General features: G+C 36.9%; 2 protein-coding genes across 2 annotated transcripts; one reads left to right on the forward strand and one right to left on the reverse strand.

Moving 5' to 3' along the window:
* The first annotated feature begins 13,559 nt into the window (after positions 1-13,559).
* LOC141695660 (ubiquitin-like-specific protease ESD4) lies at positions 13,560-14,443 on the forward strand. The gene is made up of 3 exons (XM_074499890.1): positions 13,560-13,616; positions 13,714-14,043; positions 14,132-14,443. The coding sequence occupies exons 1-3, from the start codon at positions 13,560-13,562 to the stop codon at positions 14,441-14,443; spliced, it is 699 nt and encodes a 232-aa protein (XP_074355991.1).
* A 1,808-nt stretch (positions 14,444-16,251) lies between these two features.
* LOC141695662 (protein FAR1-RELATED SEQUENCE 3-like) lies at positions 16,252-16,896 on the reverse strand. The gene has a single exon (XM_074499894.1). The coding sequence runs from the start codon at positions 16,894-16,896 to the stop codon at positions 16,252-16,254; it is 645 nt and encodes a 214-aa protein (XP_074355995.1).
* Positions 16,897-18,852: the final 1,956 nt, after the last annotated feature.

Below are 18,852 nucleotides of genomic sequence, written 5' to 3' on the forward strand. Positions count from 1 at the left end.
ACTCGTAGTAATAGAAATAGAAAAGTAAGTAATCGTCAGGATGAGGGTGATTCACCATGAGTTAAAATTGATGGTTGAGGGCATAAGAGATACATATATATTATCCCCTGTAAGTTGGGAGGATTCGAAGAAACCTTGAGATAGTTCGAAGGATAAATAATGAGACGCGGATAGACTGAGGAGACAAGAAAGTAAGAAATCAAGAAAATTGGATGAAGGAAGTGACCTTCAAGAATGTGAAGTGTAAGACCGGTGGCTTGATACCCAGGAAGGGAGACTGCCAGGTATGAAAGATATCCCAACATTGAGATGACTGTTGAGATAAACAACAAAAGTAATAAGGATTTATTAAGAAGAAGTTCACGTTGAACACGACCAATATCTTCCAGATCATCCATGTGATCATTACCAAATCAGGAAAGAAAAGCGGATAACCATTTTTATCTTTTGGAGGCCATGTGGATTGACCTTAACTTGAATAAGGATGCTATTGTGAAATTCGGTATAGACTATCGAGGTGGAAATGATTGAATAAGATACCCTTATCAGGGATATATGACTTTATTTATCCATGGAAGGATGCTTGTACCTTTTTAAAGGTGGAATTAAGGATAGAACATCGGTAACTTAAACGAATCCTAGGGGAATGCATAAAGGTTGGCATTTCACCCTTAATAGGGATAGTATGAGTTTTGACAGTATGAATTGGAAAGGATTAAGGTAATAATAACCTTTAAGGATCAGTGGAGAAATTTTTCAGAAGTATATAGACAATGGTTCTAGTATCAGTAAATGGTATTTGATATGCCCTGTATATAGGGAATACAGGAGGAACGATTGAAGGATAACCTTAGAGGTTTTACAAGGAGAAAGGAAATATTCGAAATTCTCAAGAATAAAAATGTTGATAAAGGAAATATGACATAATTATAATGATGCCAAGTGGGGCACGTGTTAAACCACGAGAAAGTATGGATCGAACCAGTAAAGGTCGAAATTATTCAGGGCAATTAAGACTTAAGATAAAAGATGTTCTAAGTATGATTGAGAGTCAGTCGTGACAGTGATTAACCTCTAACGACTGAGGCAATAACTTATGGAAAAATGGTGATATTTTTTTTTACTCATCAGATTTTAAGGAATACATCTTCACAAAAGCAGTGATTGAAATAAGGTAGAAAATTTATTTGGAGGTGGTTAAAATGACATTGACTATAAGGAAATTTTAATATCAGGAAAGGCCAAAGAGGTGGCCGACACTTTAAAGGTAAGAGGATAATTATAGGCGCTTGTGCCAGAGGAATACAGTGATGATGGTTAAAACTGTGAAGGTTGTATTATGGTTTGGAAGATTGACATTCCTTCTGATGACTGTGCAATACCCAACCGTAATAGTAGTTGGTAAAAGTTTAATTCGTGTAATCGCCATGAACGGGCTATCTATCTTAGGAGGTCCTATCTTGGGATAAGCCAGGACCATGTTTCCAAAAGGACTAGACGAACCTTTGAGTTAAGTCTTCTATTTAAGGCATATGATTAAGAATGGTATTAACCTGCTATCGTTGCTTTGATTGAAACTCTTCTGCAATTTTATCTGCTTCACGTCATGAATGTACGTCAGGATCAGGAGTGTTCTTCATGAATCAAGAACGGTGATCATGTTACCTCCTTAGAAGAATTCGATATGATATGAATGGACTCCGTATGGTTAGCTATTAAACTTCATGGAAAACGAATGACTACAGTAGGTCAACGGTGGGCCATAGTAATGTAGGAATGATTCTGAGAGTAATGAGCTGATTACTTACAACCGTGAGAGTTGTATTGGAATGGATGTTGAGAGTAAGTACCACTAATCGGGTCGTGGTGGTGTATAAGTTATCATTGATAGACTAATTAAGTCAATTATCTACCTATGATATATTTATTCCTTCTTATCGATAAAGAGTAGTATTACCCATACGAAGAAGGTTGCGGTATAGAAATGGATTCTAGTAACGATGAGGTCTAGAATGAGATCCCAGATTCGATTTTCGATATCGAGGGAGTTTCAAAGGTGATTGTGTATAAGCTCGAAGAAGAGCATGGGTCCATAGAATGATGGACGGAATAGAAATATTTAGGCATGGGAAATACGATGCTATAATACTTGATGCTGATATAAATACGTTATGTTTTGTTCTCCTATGACAAACCTCTATAATTCAGAGGTAGGTTCCAAGCCAGATATTTTGTGGCAGTATATATATATATATTTTATATATACAATTCTCTTCAGTTCGTTCTTTTCTCTTCTTTTCATTTCATGTAATCTGAGAAGAACAACCCTTCCAGAAGGGGAGGTATTGCCGAATGACTATCTATCTGTGTGATAGAAGCCTAGTAGGATACCATCTATTGTTTAATTGCTTGTCAAGTACTAAAGGCTGGCCACCTTCTGTACTAACTATGCAATATAACAAGTGTTCATGATCATAGTGATCTCTCAACAAATTCCTTTACTTCTATTTGATTGATCAAATTTTGGAAAATAGAAACAACTGAAAAAGGAGTAATAAAGTAGTGGTAGTATGCGGAATGGAAACACATTCGTGATACTAAGGTTGTCGTGGTCATTAAAAGGTTATAGAACGCTAACGAGCAAAAGTATAACTAGTATAATATTAGGAACGGAAGGTTGTAGCGATTACGAACTAGAAAAGAATGGGTATTAAGAAGCAAAAGCTCTAATGCTAAACGCTATAATGAGAGTCTGTGCAATAGACTTGAAAGAATTTGGAATGATCACTTAACGCGGATTTAGTTATATCACGACAATAGATCATATGTCATTATCGAGGTGTCACCTTATGAGATCCTTGAGGGAAGATAATGTCGATCTCCCTTATGTTAGGATGAAGTTGTAGAGCGCAAGATGCTCGGACCCGCAGTAGTCCAAAGGACCAGGGATATAATAGATCTAATCAGAGGACGGCTGGTAGTAACCCAAGATGGACATAAGAGGTATGCTGATTTGACTCAAAAAAGGACAAAGAGTATGAAATAGGGGGCCTAGTAATGTTAGGTATCCCCTTGGAAACCCTTGAAAAGGATTGATGAGGTTCGGAAAGAAAGGAAAGCTAAGTCTACAATTTGTTGGACCCTTGGATATATTAAGACGTTTGGGAAGTTAGCATAGGAGCTAGCCCTACCCCCGAACCTGTAGCAAGTTCATAACGTGTTCCACGTATCAATGTTATGGAAGTGTAATTCGGATGCCAGACAAATAGGGGCATATGAGCGCATAGACATGCAACCAGACGTAACCTATATGGAGCAACCAGGAAGGGTATAGAGTAAAAAGGAACGAGTGCTTAGGAGAAGGGTTATCAAACTAGTAAGAGTTTGATGGTAGAACCATAATGTGGGAAAATTTACTCGAGAGTTAGAAAGTGCAATGCTAAGAGAGTATCCCTATTCACTTTCTATCTGATTCCGGGACGGAATCCTTTTAAGGAGGGGAGACTGTAATAACCCCAATTTTTGGGAAATTTTTGAAACCCTTATGAATAGTGTTTTTGCTGAATGAGAAAACTTTTCATGCCACACTATGTAGGGGTTCTGATATGGATATTCTGAGATTTTATTAGTACTTTATATGGGATATAAGTGTATGTAAAGATCGTCAGAATCCAAATCCGAACACTTTGATTTTTCCCGGAAATTCACAAGATACGGAGAGAATTGAGTATAAGGTAACAGGATAAAAAGGATTTAAATTAAAGGATTATAGGAGAGGATCATAAAAGGAATATAATATATTGAGAAAGGTTAAGGGAACCTAAGTAATAAGATCCCGGGTATGATCCCTCAAACGATAAACGAGAACGAAAGATAAGCGAACCGTAAAACAAATAAGTGACCAAGAGACAAGCTTGTACAAGAAGCCAGGGATTGTGACATCATCAAACCACAAGGTGTGGACAAGTGGGAGCATTATGACATGTGCAAGGTGACATAAGCATGACATGGGAAGGAAGGAGGTGTGGTGGCTTTGTAACCACACAAATTCAAGGGCAAGAAGGTAATTGACTAAAGCAAGCACAAAAACCAAGCAACCAAGCCAAGCAAATCATTTTTCATCAAAATCAAAAGAAACCAAGGCATTGTTCTTCATGCTCTCGGCCAAAACAGAATCAGAACACTAAAACTGCTGTATCTCCTTCATTTCTCACTCAAATATTGTGTTCTATAGCTCATTGGAAAGGTATTGAGATGGCCTACAACTCTTGTTCACAAGTCTCGTCCAAATAATCATGGTTAAGACCCTCATTTTTACAGTTCTTTAAATCGGACTTTTAGAAACTTCAAAGCCTAACTTTGTGTTCTTGATTTCTTTGGAAAGATCAAGCTTGTAGGAGGCTCCCTAAGGCTTCCTAGCAACTTAACACCTCCCAAGGAAGGTATAAACTTCAAACCCTAGCCTTTACTTTATTTGTTAGTAAGTTTAATGGTTGGTGTTGTGAAATGAGAAGCATGGATTGTGATTATTAGTAGTTTGGTTTGATTTGGAAGTGTTTTGGTAATTGAAGCTTGATTATAGTTCATAGGTCTTGATTGTGGTTGTTTGAGTTGAAAACCTTGGAGATTATGGACTGATGTGGTATGGTTTAGGTGAAGTTTTGTTGTATTGATGGTTATGAGTTGGTTGGTGGTTAATTGGAGTAGTTTAAACATTGGTAATCGCGTAAACATAGCCGTCGTAACGTCCGATTTTCTTTGGACTGTTTTTGTGCATAACATTAGGACCCGAGAACCCCCTGCTAGATTATGACCACTGCGATGTTTAGATAGCTCATGTTACGAGCTTCGTTTTGATATGTAGTTCGTTCGATTCCGATGCACGGTTTAGGAGAAACGACCGTTTCAAGTAACGGCGTTTCGCGAACGAAACTTTTCCCCTCGCCTTACTTTGAAACATAGGTTAAAGACCAAAAAGGGTTAATTAATGTATGAAACATTTATGGTAAGTGTGTTAGGCAGTTGGTAAGACACTCGCGAAGGAATCGCTTTAAAACTCGTAAAGGTTAAATTATTAAAAATGGTGGAGCCGAGGGTACCCGAGCGACTTAAGCAAATCAGTGAGCGCAAAACAAGCGTTAGAGTCTAAGTTAGTTAAAGTATAGAATTACAAGTGATTTTGGTTTAATTCCAACTTACTTGTTGTTTATAGGTTACCAGACTCGTCCCGAGCCATTCGTAACCCCCAGTCGCTCAGGCAAGTATTCTATCCGTTATACTGTTGTTGTGATGTATACATTTGTATATGCATGATCTTGCGATAAATGCATATTGGTTATTTAGCAAATTCTTGCGATATATTGTAGCATGTGATATGGTATATATGCATGCCTGTTTCATATTCTTGAAATATATCTGTTGGTTCAGTTGATAATACTTATGCTAGAGGATAGCGGTAACTTGCATATACCCTTAGTATAGGGACCCAAAGGTGAAAATATTTTCTAAAACCGGGAGTCGAGGATCCCGAGTAGATTTTGTATATATGGATATGGATATATATATATATATATATATATATATATGGTTATAGTTTTCCAAACTATTAATCGAATAAGGTTTATTCGATAACTTTAACTTTATTTATTTATTTGAATATTATTTCGAATATTATTCGAGGGCTTATGACTCTTTTATATTATTATTGAATATTATTTGAATATTCATTCGAGGGCTTATGACTCTTTTATATATTATTATTGAATATTATTTGAATATTCATTCGAGGGCTTATGACTCAGTTTATATTATTTAATGAATATTATTTGAATATTCATTTGAGGATCTATGACTCCGATTATTTGCTGAAATATATTCTTTATTTCATTAGAGAATAAACTGTTAATAATCAAACTTATTTTCGATTATTCAAATAAAGATAATACTTTCATATAAGTATATCTTTGGTTATTTAATACTCGTTTCAATTATAAGTTTTAATACTTCTACTTCAATTATTTTTATAAAAGATTAGTCTTTATGGGAATATTATTTAAATAATAATATTCAGTCATTTTCTAAATATTCTGGGGACTGATTTACTTCATTAAATCAGCTTTACTCCAAACACTCTTTAAAGTGTTTTCGAGTCTTCAAAATGATTTTTAAAGTCAGAGCGGATCCCAAAACGCATTTTTATATTTAAGATATTCCTTTTTAAGGGGATTTAAATACTCGCTCAAAACCTGGGGAATCCGGCTCTGTGGTGTATTTTATATTCGCAACGAGGTTGCAGTTTTGGTAAATGAATTGATTACTTGCCCAACGTTCGGGAAGTAAGCCCATCTAATTGAGTCGGCATAAGCGACAGGCCGGGGTACGGTCTATGAATGTGTAAGTGGCTGGGTGGCAGTCCATCAACGCGTGAGGGGCCGGGTAACGGTCTAGCGCGAGGTCCTAATGCGGCCAGGGTGATGACCGGTGAGGAATTCATCCATCTACAGTAGAAAAGGTTACTTATTGGTATCTTTGCCTGATCAGCAAGATATCTGGTTTATGCCAAAATTCTTTTCCTTTCCAAAATTCATTGGATGTTTCAAACTCTGTTCATACTTTACATAACAGAGGTTCCAGGAAATGTTTAAGAGATATATATATGTGGATATATATATATCGGGACTAAATAAAGTATCTCGTAACTTTATTTTATTCAATAATATTTCAAAGATTGAATCTATTCAAATCTTGTCTTGTAGTCTAATCTATGTGATGAACTTTTGAAACTGATTATAACTTGAACGGTGGTAGTTCAAGTAGTATTGGGAAAGATATAAGTATATTGGGGTATTTGGTAACCTCATCTTTTAAACTTATATCTAATTAATAATTGTCTTATGTATGACAAAGATTTTCAGAAAAACGTTGAGACAAGGTTAGATATATGAGATCACCTTGCAACGATATTTTTTTTCATACAGTTACACACTAGGACTTTGTGTATATTATGCATGGAAGAGGACTTCCAATATTTTGAAAAGTATATATGTATATATACTGAATATTTTGCGACTTCATCGCATTAAGTTATCAACTTGGTTCATTTCTTTTGACCAAGACTTTTATGAGTATTATGAGTAGGCTCATATATTGTAAATCATTATACATATTATTTTGGTGGGCTTGCTGCTCACCCTTGCTTTCTTCTTTCATCACACAACAACAGTTAGGAAAGATGGCCAGACTCCAGTAGACCCAGCGCAAGCGCGTGGGAAGCGTCCCGCGTCTTCCCGTTGATGTTGTAGCTGCTATAGCTGCAGAGGTAGATCTATTGTAGATCAGACCATCTACTTTTGAGAATCAATTATGTATAATTATAACTTGTGGCAGATAATGGCAATTAACTGTAAATTTATCAAGTAATCATTTTGGGTTGTAATAACTTTTAAATTGTGGATTCAAAGACTTGTACTTATTTAAATTTCATCTCTGAGACTATAACGGGTTGTGGTGTGTGTTAGTGTGGGGTCACAGCATAAGGTTATTTATTATTAATTAAGTGAAGTGATATTGTGGAAAGAAAGACCGTGACGACCCGGATCCCCGACCCCGGATCTGGGGGTGTTTACAAAAATAGTAAGTTAAAATCTTTAACAAATTACAGGAATGCCCCTACCTCTTTTCTTTTAAAAACAACAGGCCCAATTCCTTTTCTCTCCCCCGTGCTCATTGCTCATCTCTCGACTCTTCTCTTCACCGACTTTTTTTCTCCTTCTCTCTAGTAAAGCTTCACCTCGTCGGGGTTTTCGTTTTTCTTGGTTCCAACCTCGAATTCAACCTACCCATGACTACTAAATCTGAAATCACGCAGTATGTGTATATATGTATGTATCATTCGTAAATTCGAAATCTAGAAATGGGTTTTGGATTTTCTCAAATCTAAACTCATTTATTTGTGATGATTGGATTAATAGAGATTATGGTTTTAATCAATAATTATGCTTATTGTTGTTTTGATAATATTGAGATATTAATATGTGATTATTTGGTTGTATGCTAAGTGTTTGATGATTGGATTAATAGAGATTATGGGTTTAATTAATTGCTAAGAATTGATTAAAGTTGTTAATAACATTGAAGTGCAGAAAATTCAGCATTTGCAAGGAAACTGGCCTATTTTGAATGGCTGTTTTGAGACGTTTAGAGACCTAATTGCTTAATGGTCAAACATAATAATTATAGGTTTATATTTGAATTATAAGTCTGCAAAATTTGGTTATTATCAGACTTGTACAAGTTGAGATACAATTATTTAGTGCCAAGTGTACAGAATTTCTGGACAGGGTCTGTTGGCCATATTGAAGACTCTGTTCAGGGGCGCTAAACACCTTACTTTCATCTGAAATTTTTAAGGTAGATAGGTATGCGAGTCACCTAAGTCTCTACCAAAATTCACTATAACAGACCTATTTATGAATTTATTAAAAATCCGGAGGCAAACTTAGTTTCTGTGAAATCGAGCAGCCAAGATACTTGTTATGTGTTTTATATGTTTAATTGTTTACAAAACTTTTGTTTGCACTTGATATTAAATGAGAACGAATATATTTGGTTAATGGTTTATTTCGATTATTATAACTTTAGTAAGATATAAGCGCACATCATTATTACTTGAATGATTATGTGCTTATGAGAACATATAACGATGTGTTTGAAATGACTTATATGGTTGTGTAGTCTTAACGCCGTTCTTTTGTGAGTTTGTCTGCGTGTATGTTTTACTGTATCCAGTATTAATATTAGATTTGTAAATATTCTGGTCAGGTTTATGTGTCTTGTTCTAGGCCCGTTTTACTACTTTAAATATTGGATTTGTTTCTGAAAACTTTATAGTAAATTGGAGTAACGTTAATCATGAGTGTCATAAAAATTCATGTAAAATCAATAAATTTTCAATTTATTAAAAATCAAAGAGTGGGTAATATTTGAACCAGTGTCTAGTTTCTTTCTTTATTAGTGCAGAGTATGAGTTTATATTTGGCTAATTGCATATAATTGATAAGTGAATTCTTGTCGCGGTGGTAGCTTGCTATTTGCATTAACTTATTTCATGTTTGAACATATATAATTTTATGAGTTTTTACTTGATACATGTCGGTAGTCGTATAAAAGTTATTTTGTTAAAGAATTAGGGAGTTAGTTACTATATGAGCATTCGTATGAATTAGGGAGTTTATTTGGAGTCTAATTTTGGACATTTGTTAAGTTGGGATTGTTATGTGTGGTGTGATTATATCTTGGTTGATGGCGGGTAATTATATGTTAGCTTATTGGTTTCTTTTTGGATTGGTTTAGGTAGTAAGTCAGATATGGTAATTGATTATTAGACTGCTTAAATTGGTTAATCTTGTATAGGTGAATAAACATATTTTATATTTAGTAAATTTGTAATTCTGCTGAAAGATTTTCTTATGTGTTTACTGCAAGTCAAGGCAGATTTTCTTATATGTTTACTGCAAGTCAAGGCAGATTTTCTTATATGTTTACTGCAAGTCAAGGCAGATTTTCTTATATGTTTACTCCAAGTCAAGGCAAGAATGGAAAGAGGAATAGAGATTATTTTCACTAACATATTTATTGCAGGTATTCTTTGAAGAATTCCCTTCTTGAGTCGGTCAAGGAGTGGGATGTTCGTGAAAAGCTTGAAGGCCTCCAGGGATATGCGGGATGATTGAAGGCCTCCTCGGGTGTCCTCGTTGGGGATGCAGGGTTAATATTGGTGTGTGCTTTGGGAGCTCTCTTCTTGTATTCAGCGGGTGTCCTTGTTGGAGAACTTTGGAGTCAACCTGCACTTTGCACCCAAGAACTTGGGATCACCTATCCTGTTATCTGATGGGTTATCCTCACTCGGGGGACAGGGACGCATCCAGCATTTGGGGTGAACCATGGCTATACCTGCGTTCGTAAATCAAGGGAAATAGTTGTAGCAGAGTGTTATCCTTGTGCAGGGAGTTGCGTTATCCGTGAAGTCCTACGATTATGGACGAGTCTTGGGCCTTCGCGGTTGGGCCTCATAGGTGGACATTCCTAAAGCTAGTGGAAGATGGATCCTGGGAGGACTTCTACTAGGCCTAGGAATGAGAAGTCTAAGCCCATTAGATTTCTTGTTCCTCAAGAACTACGTCAGGCTTGATTCCTATATAAAGGGTACGTAGGCACATTGAGAGGGCTAAGAAGTTGAGAGCTGAAAAGGAGCCACCACTTTCCCTAATCAATCTCGGCCATTAGTTAACATACAACCACCACACACCGCTTGATTTTTCGGCGAAGAACCACCGCATAGATCTTGATTCCAGCGAGAAACCTCAAATTTTGTTGTTACCAAATTCCTCCATCAACAGATTCAACGTAGCTTTAATATTGTATTACCCCTTTCCGGGCCTTTAGCAATATTTTTTGGGTTATATAGCAATATAGTTGGGATTGTTATGTGCAATCTATGGCGTAGTGTTAATTGTTGCTTTAAGGGCATCATTTGGTAAAACATTCATGCTTGGCGCTTAATGCTTAAGATTTGTCTTCTTTCTTCTTTCTCGTAATACTAATTATTTTTTCATCATCCAGTAATTCTGCCACTGATCATTTTTGGCAACATAATTAAGGATAACATTTTCGACATCCATTTCATAATGATAAGCAATAACCTTTTCTCTATATATGTGTGTGTGATACGTGTAAAGACTCATGAGCCACAGCCTGTCGCTTAAATGCGGTTTACCTTAGTTCACGTGGTTTGCAGGCTATTGCTTGAGCCCGTAGGGTTTACCCAGTGCGCATCCGAAGGGTAGCGGCTGCGGATTACCTACGATAAAAAAAATACATGTAAAGAGAAAATTAACAATCATATATATCTTATATTGATAAATTAATAAAATATTAATTTACCAATTAATTGATATTTTGATTAATTAATAATCTTCTCTCGTCCCGAATATTAATTTATCAGGATTTACCTGTATTGATATTTTATTCTCAATAAACCAATTACCAATTTATGTGTTTAACACATAAAAAAGATAGACTTACTTCTGTGAAATAATAACAAAAATTTTTGTTATTAAATATTGTTTCGGGATAATTCGAATTCCTCGTTGAGAAGAAAAGAACATTTTTTCACAAATAAATCCACCAACATTATGAATAAAAATTTACTAAGGGTCATGTTTTAATTATCGGCACCCCATTTTAATATGGGTCCCGTTCCCTGACAATCATGTGTCAAGGAACTGTTAACCAACACATTGTCTCCTGGTCGTTGGATGAACAATCCAGCGGCCAGGATTTAAAAAAAAATTACCCGGTCAGTGCTTCTTTCCGCGGAAAGCTGCCCTTCCGCGCTTATTATGCGCGTAACGGGTAATGACAAAAATGCCCTTAAATTGTATCCGCGCTTAATTTACGCGGAAGGCCTGAAGAGTCGATTAAACATAGTTTTAAACCCGGATAGCAGTTAGTGTAGGTTTCAAACACGATTCAACACAATATAAACACGATTTTGAGTTGTAGGAGGGCGATTGGAGACGGATTCGAGAGGAGAAAGCATAAACACGAATCATTCAACGTAAAAGGTTCGATTTTTATCTATTTTTATGTAGTTTGGTCGTGTTGGGTCGGGTTATTGGTGTTCAATCTGGTTATTAGGGTTCTTGAACACGATTCGTAATTAATCTGTGTGGGATTATGTTGTTGTTAGTAATCCGTGTATGTAATCGTGTATGTATTCACGTATATTGCATAATTATGTTGTTTAATCTCTCTTGTTTGTGTAATGTAATACACCTGTCTAGACAGTTAATTTTTGTAATAATAATGTCCGGGTCAATTAAAAACGGGTTTTGTTATTGTATATGTTGTGATCTTGTGAGTTTAAAGTTCGTGTGTAATTTAAAATGCAGACTGCATTATTTTAAATTGTCAATTGTTCTTCGATTAAAAAATTGATTGATTACTCGTACACTGCAGATGAATTTGGCGGTGTATACGTGGATAATGCATTGAACTTCCATTTGGTATAGTTTATACAACTACATAATGTAAGCTAATGTTGATTGATAGAATATAATGAATATCATATGGATTTAGTTTGTGATTTTCATGTCCTTGTTTCTAATGATTGTATAGTTGTATATATAATTGAATGATTCCGTGAATGTCATAGTTGCGAATGATTGCTGAGAACCATGAAGTTTTTTTGATAATATAGTTCGTTGTATATGTAATAGGATGATTGTGTTACTCTTTCGGGAGATGAATGCTGTTTGTGAAAGTGGTTAAATTGTTGAATAGAATATTAAAGTATTGCTTATATGATTGAGAATTGATGTGGATTATATCGTTTACGCTTAGTTTATTGAATTGTTTTTATTTATATTGTTTCAGGATGGATAACATATTGTCGGGTCCAGTTAGTCATGACATTATCTTTCATAACGAGTATCATTTGAGTTCGGATATTTGGGAGGGACACGAGCGGGGTCCTTTGGAGTGTTATTGTGGGAACAGGAACATGCGTATGTGGGTTTTATCTGATGCACAGAAGGTGTTGCATAGCATTGGTTTTGGTATGTTTGCAAATTCGGGTGTGGTTTTGCCGAATGATGCGAGGCTTGTCACGGCACTTGTGGAGAGGTGGCATCCCGAGACCAACACCTTCTTCATGAGACAGAGGGAAATGATAGTGACCTTGGAGGATGTTGGCTATATCTTGGGTTTATCGGTTGCTAGACATTCGTTAGTTGGCGACGGTCTGGATAGTGGCTTGGGGTATTTTATGAGACATTGGTTTGAGCCGTTGGATGAAGAGGAGGTGAAGGTGGCATGAGACAGAGTCTTCATAGAGAGGATTGCTTGTTGTACGTGGTTGTTGTAATTGTGGGCATATGAGCGGTTCTTGATTGAGAGACCTCTTCCTGATCCTATCAAGGATTCTTATCTAGTTGCTGAGTTATGGGTTAGGCCGTTGAGGAGGTGGTTAATGAGGAGGAGGAGGAAGAGGCCGATTAGGAGGCGGAGGAGGAGCCTAAGGGGAAGAAGGGGAAGGAGGTGAAGGGGAAGGAGGTTAAGGTGGCATGGATAGCAATATTCCACCTGAGTATGAGCAGGAGTTTGGGAGGATTGCCCTTATTTTATTTGAGCCGTACTGTCGATTCATGCAGGATGTTAGAGGTCCGTCATATAAGACTCCAGTGTTCCAGCATGTTCAGCTATCTCCCGAGGCGATGAGGCCTACAGTTGGAGGGATTCGAGAGCCCGATGTCATTAACATGACACTGCCGTCTCAGCAGGTGTCACAGGCCCCTACACAGGCATCTGTATTTGCATCAGGGTCATCTTTGAGGGCTGAGAAGATGGATATTCGCCGCTCTGTGGAAGAGAAATGGGAGATAAATAAGAGACTGAAGTAGGAGAGGATAGAGGCTATTAGGAGGGATTGGGGATGGGGAGGTTTTCCCAGGATTGGTCCTATTAAACACGATCTTATATGGACCTTGGACATAAATATTATGCAGAGTTTTCAACCCAAAGGATGGCTAGATGATAGGATCATATATGCTTACATGGTATAATCTTTAACCTTCTCTCATTTATGTTGTTCCTTTTATTTCATTTTAAATTTTTATATTTTATAATTATTGTGTGATAACCTGTTTCTTGCAGTGGTTGTTGCGTGATCGTGAGGAAGCCATAGTTGTCGCTGGGGTGTATACGAGGATGCCTTCATACTACTTCATGGATCAACTTTTTATAGAGTTGGGGAAGAAAGTAGACTACTCACTTCCCTTTTCTGCAAAAACCATGCATTTCTTTCTTACTTGGGCGAGTTATGGGGTAGATCCACCAATTAACCAGGTGGACTACATATTTGTTCCCGCAAATGTGAATAATAATCATTGGATTCTCATGGTATTTTCTGTGAAGGAATGGGGTATGATGATACTTGATCCTATGAACTACAACGCTAAATATCCCAAAGAAGAAGAGTGTGTGGTAATAGTTCCTTGACGACACCTTATATTGTAGTTTTGAATTCTTTCCTTATTACTTTCGTGAACTGATGGTTTTTGTTTTGTGTTAGGTTGGATTTGTTGGAAGTATGCTTCGTTATGTTGGCAAGAATAGAAATGTCCCAGAGGAAGAGCCTTTAGTTCATGTTTGGGATGCAATGCCTAAACAATATAATTACCTAGATTGCGGTGTGTACGTGTGCAAATATATGGACTATACCTTGCAGGGATATGACCTCGCTAAAGTGCATTGGGATGTGTCGGACATGGAGATCTTTCGTTATAGGATTGCTAAGGAGCTTCAAAGAGGGATGGCTAAACCCATACTAACACATAGTATGAGGCAAAGGATGGAGAGGGTAACCGGAAAGAGTACCAGTTAGGTCATTCGTCTAGTTGTGTAGTTTAGGTGAACTTGTGTAGTTTAGTTGAACTTGTTTCATTACATTTGAACATCATCACGTACCTTTTATTCGGTTTAATTACAAATGACACGTGTTTCGTTTATATCGTCATTTATCGACCGTGTCCAATTCCCGTCCCCTTTTTAGCTTTTTTGTTTCTGTTTTTTATTGATTTTTGTATATAATGGCCCCCTTCAACTTGTGTGGGTTTTGAAAAAATTTCGCGATTTGGGCCATATTTGGAGGGGTGCGTAATTTTGATGAATTTTTTTTTTGGAATTGGACAGGCTTGTTGTTGTTATACTGATGATATAACAGTTGATTGTTGTTGGTATCCTGTAAAACGGGTGGGAATGTGCCATTACAAATGGAACATTTCAAAAAAACTTTTTGTCCTTTCCGCGTAAAATAAGCACGGAAGGGTTAATGCATTACGCGGTTATTTTTCGCGGAAAGGACATAAAGTTTTTGAAAAATTTAACTCCTTTTTTCTTTGAAATCTGTAAAATAATGATGTATTTCAACTATATGAACTGCATTATGGAATAAAATATTGATTACAACATCACTACTTATGACTTTCAAATTTTAAGCATTACTTTATTATAATGACGAGCTTAATGTCATTTTGCCAACTTTGCATTTAAATTTCCATGCATGAAAGCATAAAATATTACAAAATAAAAGTGCATTTCACTTCATATCACATAAATAAAGTTATATTTCGACATAATAAGTTTTCAAGTAATGGATCAATGTCAAAATAGAAATTACATCATTGTCGCAATTCAAATCCAAATAAGTGCATAACTTGTCTAGTTTGACAAAATTACATCAAAATACAACAAAATACTTAAACAAAGGGAATTCTCGTATGAGCTACCTTAACTAACTAAATATCTCTAAAAAGTTACAGAAGCCGCCCGATAGTCGGTGCGTTGAGACCCCCGGGGGGCATCGGCCCTCACAATGTATGTAACCCAATAGAGCACAACAACACAACCTTCGCGTAGCACACCTTCAGTGACTTCGACATTGGTCTCGTGATCATTCCATATGGTGACGGGAATGGTGCTCGACCAGTCTTAGAGAGTGAATTTGCACCATGGTGCACGCCTTCAAACCCATGCGGTGGTATCGTCACCACGTAGGTGGGACACCCAGCCCTTGACGTGATCAATGCGTACTTGGTCCCGGGTGGCACCCTCACGAGGCCTCAACTTACGTATGTCCGCAATCCTATCACATTTCACAATTTTACCGCCATCCCATTCGGATAGTCTCCATGGGTCATCGGGTGACTCGTTACCCAAGTTCAAAAAGGGGAGAAAGTAAGGCGGCACATTGCTCCACACTCTTACAAACTTGCAAGGATGGGTTAACCAATGGCATACTTCGGCCAAAACCCTAGAACGATATGCCTCTTCTTTGGGAGGGTGCAACTCCGGGTCTTCTTCCTCCACTTGGAGAGGTCCTTCGTTAAACCGTGCTAGTTCCTCGCCCCATTCACGAGCGATTACATCCAACTCGCTAAATGTTGGTGACATACAATCCTCAAATTCGGAGTCCGAGTCCGAGAATGTGTTGATAACATGAGACACCGACTCATCATCCGAAGTATTGGTCATTTCACCTACATATAACAAGAAGAAATGCATGTTAGCAAAATGAGGTAGAACTACTAAAATCAATATAAGTGTAAAGAACGACAAAACAATATATATATATATTTATTTATTTATTTATTTATTTATTTATATAAAAGATAGTGTTATATAAAATTTGAATTACAATTGGCCACTTTGACTCTTTTTCAATTCTTCCATTTTCACTAAACATTTTCTAGCATCATGTCCCTCAATGTTACAATGTCCGCATTTCCTTTTTTTCCTTGCAAGTTCCTCAACGGGACTTTTAATTCGGTGCTCTTTTTTGCGCCCTTTGGTTTTTAAAACAACGGGTTCAAGAATAGTTTCATGCAACTTCTCTCCACTTTCTTGAGTATTTTTGGTATCAAATTCACTTCCAACACCTTCAACCCCATGAACGGGCATTTTCTCAATGATTTCGGTCTCTCGATTAATAACTCTCACGGCATACTTATAACGTTCCTTCGATGCCATGCAACTATGACTAAACCCAATAGTGAGCAAAGTCATGTGATTAAATCTTTCCGTTGAAGTCAAATCATGGGATGAGGCATCATCTTCGGGCATGTGATATGGCAACACACCATCAACTCTATTGGCATCCCTAGTCCACCTCCGTTTCATAAAATATTCTGGTAATTTCGCCACACGCCTCTTTGTCAACACAACAATAATATGACGACACGGCATGCCCGAATTCTCAAACATTCTACATATGCAAGAACCCCAAAACGACAACTTGTTGAAGGTAACAAGATCAGTGGTTCTCTTAGACTCAACCATTAATGGTCGATAACATTTGTAGTACGTATCTTCCACATCTTCTAAGGAACGATCTCTATCCTTTTCCACAAAGTACTTTGCGCCTCAGCCAATTGGTCTCGAAATTTTTTGAACATCTCTTTGGTATAAATGGAAGCGGCACGGTGCTCCAACGCGGTATTCATTCGCATGCAATGAATTTTGTGACGTGTATTATAATCCTCTTCTTTCTCACGCATAAATTGTCTTTCTAAAGCTTTTTGTGCACCATCAACAAATTCTTTCAACCCTGTGCAAGACCCTACATACGCATCAAAAAAGGCATTCATTCATTCGCTTCTTGATGTTATTTTTTGACCCCGGAAAAAAAAGTTATGTGTATAAGCATCGATCCACTTATGCTTCAAATTATACAAGCTTTGCAACCATGTATTATCCTCCAACTTGTATTTCAAGATCAATGTTTTCCAGCTATCCTCAAAAATTTCTTCGGTCCACGAGTGATATATGCAATTGTTGAAGTCACCTTTAAATTCTTCCTTTGCAAAATAGGTTGAAAGTTTCTCCGAAAATTTGTTACTAATATGCCACGAACACAACAAATGTGTCGTGTTTGATAGTTGAGATTGAATTGCCCCCGGCATCGCTTGATCTTGATCAGTGATAATAGCCAAAGGTATTTTTCCTTCAACGGCCTCTAACCAAGTACCCAAAACCCACTTAAATGTAGTCTTCAATTCATCACGCATTAGTGCAAATTCAAAGAGAACCGATTGATAGTGATGATTCACCCCGGTGAACGGCACAAACGGAATATATGTTGTATCGAATGCAACCACATCACCAAAATTTTTGTAGGCCAACAACGACCGGGGGTCAACCCATAAAAGGCACTTCAATCTTCCTTCTTCATCAATTAGAGTCCGAATAAAAAAAAATTCCTCCACTTTCCTCTTTTAACCGATGTAAAAAATCCAATCTCGCTTGAGCATCATTCACGCCCAAATTATCTTTTCTAAAATCACGCACGACATTTCTCAAGTGTTGGGCATAAAACCATACTTGCTCCTCTCCTCCGTGCATTTTTTCAAATATATTCATCTGTTGTCTAGGCGCAATACCCGAAACATGAAAACTCTTAATTACATTCTTTTGAGCGGCGGTTACATGTCGCTCCCTTTTAATCAAACTCATCTTCGAAGGTGACACAACTTCGTGATTGTGATTAACTCCAACGATGTTATCTCCCAATGCCTTGTATTTCGCCTATTAATCACATAAATCCTAAATTTACATCCACTTCTGGGAAGTGTATCTCTACGCCTTTTCTTCTTCTCACTACCTACACTTCCTATCAAAACTTCTTCATCCTCAACGGGTTCTTTATCGCGGTTTTCTCCCGCTAAATTAGAAACATAAGTACGGGCATATATTGTTTTGTCCACACGCCTTTAAGTATTTTGGATCTTAATTGCAAACCCATTTCTCAAAGTGTAGGCCCTAATTACATTTTCGGCGGCTACCAAATTCGGGAAATTTTGACTCAAGAAAGGAATTACAATATATTTTTCCCCAACAACATTCTTATCCCTAGTCCCACTACTATCATGCATAAACTCACTATTTTCATGCAAATCTTCATTTTCAAATCTATGTTCACTAACAAAAATATCTTCATCACAGTCATCAACAAGGTTAACATAATCTACATTATCATTACGTAAGCAACTACCACTAACATCAACCTCACTGTTTACAGCATTATCACTTTTTCAAAGTTTTTTTAACTCCAAACCTAGCAAACATTTTATCCATAATTACAACAAGAAAAAGGTAAGAAATTAAGCTTATCAAATGTATTTACTGGGGTAAAAAAACCAATAATTCCCCCAAATTTGCTCTTCAATTTGACAAAAGTTTCATAAAAAGGAAAGTGTGATCGTTTTAGAGTTATAAACTGCAAGTACAGTGCTTCCA

Source organism: Apium graveolens, chromosome 2, assembly GCF_009905375.1.
Source record: "Apium graveolens cultivar Ventura chromosome 2, ASM990537v1, whole genome shotgun sequence".
Taxonomy (NCBI): Eukaryota; Viridiplantae; Streptophyta; class Magnoliopsida; order Apiales; family Apiaceae; genus Apium; species Apium graveolens.